Source organism: Metopolophium dirhodum, chromosome 2 (genome assembly GCF_019925205.1).
Source record: "Metopolophium dirhodum isolate CAU chromosome 2, ASM1992520v1, whole genome shotgun sequence".
Classification (NCBI taxonomy): domain Eukaryota; kingdom Metazoa; phylum Arthropoda; class Insecta; order Hemiptera; family Aphididae; genus Metopolophium; species Metopolophium dirhodum.
Window position 1 is genome coordinate 532,856 of NC_083561.1, and position 6,139 is coordinate 538,994.

A 6,139-nucleotide genomic window follows, 5' to 3' on the forward strand; every position below is an offset into this window, starting at 1 on the left:
CTATTTTTTTTTTGTCGGTACAAAAAACCGTTTTTGAACAGTCGCTATTGGTTCGTCGGTCCGTGTACGCATATTATGATAATGTACCTATCGGGTATTGCGTCCATCCGAAACGGTTGAGCGTGAATCGACGAAACGAATCGTAGAAATATATTAAATAATATTATAATATTTTGCGAAACGCCGCAGGTATTAACGGACGTTTCGAACGAAGGCGCTTTTATTTTATTAATTTATTATGATATTCAACGTTTCCGCGAACCCTTCAATGATATTATAATAATTTTGTCACATTATAGCTGTCGTATAGTGGGTAGTCATACTTTTTGAAAATCGTTTTGGCATATATATATATATATATTATATATATAAAAAAAAACAACAAAATGTTAGGTGCGTTACCCTGGCACCCCAAGGTAAAATTTTCGACTTGAAAACTGTTGGGTATTATGTTATTTGTTATGTAACAATTTGTAACCACAAAAAAAAATTTTGTAATCACACCGGTACCCCCGAAAAACCACTTTACAAGTTCCGGGTGCCAGGGTAACGTTACCCCGGCACCCCGTACAACAAAAAATGAAAATGTCGACTTGAAAACTGTTGGGTATTATGTTATTTATTATGTAACAATTTGTAACCACAAAAAAAAATTTTGTAATCACACCGGTACCCCCGAAAAAACCACTTTACAAGTTCCGGGTGCCAGGGTAACGTTACCCCGGCACCCCGTACAACAAAAAATGAAAATTTCGACTTGAAAACTGTTAGGTATTATGTTATTTGTTATGTAACAATTTGTAACCACAAAAAAAAATTTTGTAATCACACCGGTACCCCCCGAAAAACCACTTTACAAGTTCCGGGTGCCAGGGTAACGTTACCCCGGCGCCCCGTGCAACAAAAAATGAAAATTTCGACTTGAAAACTGTTGGGTATTATGTTATTTGTTATGTAACAATTTGTAACCACAAAAAAAAATTTTGTAATCACACCGGTACCCCCGAAAAACCACTTTACAAGTTCCGGGTGCCAGGGTAACGTTACCCCGGCACCCCGTACAACAAAAAATGAAAATTTCGACTTGAAAACTGTTGGGCATTATGTTATTTACTATGTAACAATTTGTAACCACATCGGTGCTTCGGAACTACTGTCTTTTTACATTCATTATTTAGTTCGTATTTAAATTAATTGAAAATTGTATGTTTGAATTATATGCTTACCTGAGTCTCAGAAGTTGAATAGGATTTTTTTTCTAAATTAAGATTTTAGAACCAAACTCAATATCTTATGTCCAGTTCAGTTGACAATTTGAACCATTCATTTTAAATTCAAAAAAAAAGTTTTCCATCTATGTTTGTGGTCCCTAAATATTGATTTCTTCCTTTTATATATATTATATGTATTTAGTGTTTTTCAATATTTTGGAAGACATTTATATAGATGTGTTTACATTTCAATTTTCAAGTATCTAGAGTTTAGACCATTGTTTTTGAAGTTATGAATGAATAATTAAAATAGTTTTCATGTTTGGACAAATTTTGAATACAATTTTACACTTAGGTTGTACAAAACTCTAAGTTAAAAAAAAATTGTATCCAATTTTCGATGGATTTCCCAAATTGTTGACAAACTATTGATTATTGCTGAAATAGCCTCATTTTACTACCAATTGAGAAATATGAGGTGATATATTTAGATCTAAAGAGAAGTTTCGATTAATACAATTAATTACAGCAATATAAATGTATACTAAAAATATATACTTAGTAGTATGAACTGACAGACTATCGTTTTAATTTATATTGATTTACCTGTAATTTTATTTATTTAATTTTAGTATACTTTTATATTATTTACATTGAATACAATTTTTATAGTTAAATAAGTTAAACTTATACTTTACTAATTCACTCTAATTTTCAGTAAAGTGTTCTTTAGCATTATTTTTAATTAATTGCTAATAATTGTAGTAAGATAACTATGTTTTTTTTTATTTTACATAAATGTCACATGCCTGTTGAGCACCTCACGTATTAATTGGAAACGGAATATATTTAAATAAAAATTAATTCGAAATGTTGACGTTTTATATTTACAATTTATTTTGAATACAATAGCATTTCAATATTTTCCTTCTTTTTTGTATTTAATGATATGCCATCTCTGAGATCATCATACACTTCCCATTGGTCATTTGATCTGTATGCAAACGCTTTATAGTGTCCTGTGGTCACTCTTAATCCTCACCGGTCTTGTCCACAAAACCCTATAGCTCCTCTCAAAAAATAAATATCATTAATTTTTATTGTTTTTGGAATATCATCTAAATACAAATGGACTTCTCCTGCATAATTGTTTTGGATTGCTCCTATATCACTCAGATTGGATATGCTTATTGATGCTTCTAGATCTGAGAATATAGAACAATGTATAAGAATTAAAATGATTAAAAAACATAAATTTATTGATTTTCTTTATCTTTATTTAAAAATGTATAAAGTACCTGTAGGTAATGATAGTAGTTCTATCAACAAATGGTTTTTTATGCTGGCAGTTATAACTCTCTCACTTTTGCAGCTTTTACACTCAATAAATTCCTTATCTAAGAAGTTGTTAATATTTTCTTGAATGTTTATTTTCCCCTCATAAGCAGTCAATGATATTACTTCATATCTATTGTCTAAAGAAAATTCTGGACAGAAAAGATCGGGTTAGGTTAGGTTCGGAACACCGGTTAACTTGTATGTATGATGGCATACCTTTTAACAGCTTATTGGCTGTTGATGAAATTGTATCCATTGCATCCATTAATTTAATATTGCCGAGGTAATCTTATATGAGTACCTCCTAATTAATTATGACCATTTTCATTTGACCATCAAATATAGCTTGCTCTCCAATTATGAAGCCATGTCCGATATCGTATAGTATATAAAATACTAATCATACATATTGTACATCGAGTTTTTCGGGGGTACCGGTGTGATTACAAAATTTTTTTTTGTGGTTACAAATTGTTACATAATAAATAACATAATACCCAACAGTTTTCAAGTCGAAATTTTCATTTTTTGTTGTACGGGGCGCCGGGGGTAACGTTACCCTGGCACCCGGAACTTGTAAAGTGGTTTTTCGGGGGTACCGGTGTGATAACAAAATTTTTTTTTGTGGTTACAAATTGTTACATAATAAATAACATAATACCCAACAGTTTTCAAGTCGAAATTTTCATTTTTTGTTGCACGGGGCGCCGGGGTAACGTTACCCTGGCACCCGGAACTTGTAAAGTGGTTTTTCGGGGGGTACCGGTGTGATTACAAAATTTTTTTTTGTGGTTACAAATTGTTACATAACAAATAACATAATACCCAACAGTTTTCAAGTCGAAATTTTCATTTTTTGTTGTACGGGGTGCCGGGGTAACGTTACCCTGGCACCCGGAACTTGTAAAGTGGTTTTTCGGGGGTACCGGTGTGATTACAAAATTTTTTTTTGTGGTTACAAATTGTTACATAATAAATAACATAATACCCAACAGTTTTCAAGTCGACATTTTCATTTTTTGTTGTACGGGGTGCCGGGGGTAACGTTACCCTGGCACCCGGAACTTGTAAAGTGGTTTTTCGGGGGTACCGGTGTGATTACAAAATTTTTTTTTGTGGTTACAAATTGTTACATAACAAATAACATAATACCCAACAGTTTTCAAGTCGAAAATTTTACCTTGGGGTGCCAGGGTAACGCACCTCAAAATGTTCGCGATGTACGAAACACGATAATCCGGTTTTTTGACGTGTGCTCTTTATCAGAAAAATGCATAATAATAATACTTTTTGCAATAATATGCACCACGCGTCATAATAATAAATTGTGTACACACACATACACACACATATATATATAGGTACACATATAATAATAATATGTATTTATAAGTACATCTCGACATCCGCGTAGGTACATGCCTATACGGCACGACTGTGGTGCAGTATACAAAACGACGGCGATAAAATATTATTTTAAATCAATGTCTGACAAACCTAATAATAAAAGGCGACAATATTAAAAATATAAACATTGTCGTCGGTGGGACTCGGCCGGTGTTAGTGGCGAGCGCGTTTGTCCGCCTCGTCTACCTACCTATATTATAACAGTTGAACATTATACGATAATAATATGATTATAATATTAATATTATGTATATTACGAATAACGAGTGATTATTATTCGCCCACACGTGCTGCAGTCGTACCTACGTACTTCTACACACTCGTGGTGTAATATATATCTGTACACGATTACACTGCCATTAAAGTGTGGGCACAATTATAAAATATGTTCCATCGTTCATTCGAAAGCCGTTGACGTGAGGACGACGTCGACAGTCATAACACCTATTAGGTACCTACATTATGTGTGTATTTATTTGGTCCTCTCAGCTGCAGTCTCGCAATACGATTATATTGAAGTATATTATGTATATTTGGTCATCTCAGTCGCACAATATTATTATACGATTGTTAAAGTATCGCAAGAGAAAAAAAAACAATAACAATTCGTGATCTTAAGCGTTTTAAGTTTGATGATAGGCGTGCTGCGTTATGGAAAAATTATTTACTCAGACGTATTAAAAATAAAAACACTACATTATTCGTACCCGAATAGGTACCTGAACCCACCTAAAACATTACTATAGTTTGGATGGATAAAAGCGTGATTATAGGCGCCTGCTAATGCGTTTTTATGACATTTTAATGGCTTTATATTATTATACTATTATTATGTCAACAAGCGTATTGTTACAGTCCTTGGTACTGCAACTATTGAATGTGTTCAAGACAAATTAAATTTAAATTAAAACATAATGTGCAGGTATAATAGGTAACAATAAAAAAAATATAAGTGTTTATATTATATTATTAAAAAAATGCGTCAGTGAAACTCGAGAAAAAAAGTTCAAAATCAAGATAAATGAACTGCAAAATTTTATTATTTTATTATTTATTGTTTCAGGAAAACGTCAAACTTTCTAAGAATTAGATAATTATTATTTTTAATTTAAGCATATATGTTTAACTATCAAATGTGGTCGATAATATATAGAACAAAGTATCAATAATAAACAATAAAAGTATACAATAAAAAAAAAACATTTTTTTCAACGAATTTGAGCAACCTGCATTATGATTTTATATTATTTATTATATTTAAGTGTTTTAATTAAATAATTATTTTTAGTGTGATGAATTGAATGCGATTTTTCACTCCTTTGGAGAAGGAATTAAATGTTTAATCGAAAATCGTTTTACACATTATGACTACTGATCCACACACGAAATTTTATTTTGAATATCGTCACATAATATTCAAGGGTTTGAACATGACGGGTTATGAAACTATGAAAGTACTTATATGAAATCATATCTTTCACATTTTTCACATTTTAATACTAACTACTTAGCACATCAAATCGACAAAAAGAATTGCGTACGACAACAACAACAGCAACAACAATATTTGAATAATAAATCAAACCACAGAAGTATAAATTGTGCGAACGTATAATAATTGTGACATTTTTACCTGTGGGAAACGTAGACAAGCGATTAACACTCGCACATCGGCCACCGTGATCGTTTTGATGACTTTCGTTTTCAATCAAATGATGTATAAGGTGCGTAAGTGTGGATCGCTAACGACGAGTTTTGCGTCTCGTTCGTTTTCGACTCGACAGGATTATATTTCAGCTGAGGAAATCGTGAAATCGATTTCAATAACGGTGCGCCGTCGTACGAAATCGAAAAAAACATAATTTCTATAATACCTGGCGCCACATGAAGTACGGTAACCGGACGTACCAACTCGTGTATACCAATACGCGAGAACGACCGTCGTTCGTGGTCCGAATCACTATTTTAGAGGTACCATTCCACTATCGTCGCGTTCAGTTTCAGTTTCAGACCGCGCGTGGTGGTCCGTGCTTGAAATGGTCTCGTTGACCACAAAATTAAACAAAATCGTTTGGATTAAATGATTTTGACTATAATAGTCGGTAGAATGAAAAGTGCAGGCCGCTGGCGATATGTTAGCAACCTTTTTTTCTCCGGAAAACAGGGGTACTAAATCAATTTTT

At 32.6% G+C, this 6,139-nt stretch overlaps 1 protein-coding gene across 1 annotated transcript; it reads right to left on the reverse strand.

The window, feature by feature from the left end:
• Positions 1-2,249: 2,249 nt before the first annotated feature.
• LOC132937997 (uncharacterized) lies at positions 2,250-3,050 on the reverse strand. Its single transcript, XM_061004646.1, has 3 exons — positions 2,766-3,050; positions 2,510-2,698; positions 2,250-2,416 (listed from the first exon to the last, which is right to left on the reverse strand). The coding sequence occupies exons 1-3, from the start codon at positions 2,812-2,814 to the stop codon at positions 2,250-2,252; spliced, it is 405 nt and encodes a 134-aa protein (XP_060860629.1). The 5' UTR covers positions 2,815-3,050.
• Positions 3,051-6,139: the final 3,089 nt, after the last annotated feature.

What these genes read in the sequence shown, in the direction of transcription:
- LOC132937997 (XM_061004646.1), bottom strand. Translation starts at nt 2,814, where the DNA reads ATGGATGCAATGGATACAATTTCATCAACAGCCAATAAGCTGTTAAAA. An exon ending in AGCCAATAAGCTGTTAAAAG is followed by an intron (nt 2,699 to 2,765) that starts GTATGCCATCAT and finishes TTTTCTGTCCAG; the next exon opens with AATTTTCTTTAGACAATAGA. An exon ending in ACTACTATCATTACCTACAG is followed by an intron (nt 2,417 to 2,509) that starts GTACTTTATACA and finishes CTATATTCTCAG; the next exon opens with ATCTAGAAGCATCAATAAGC.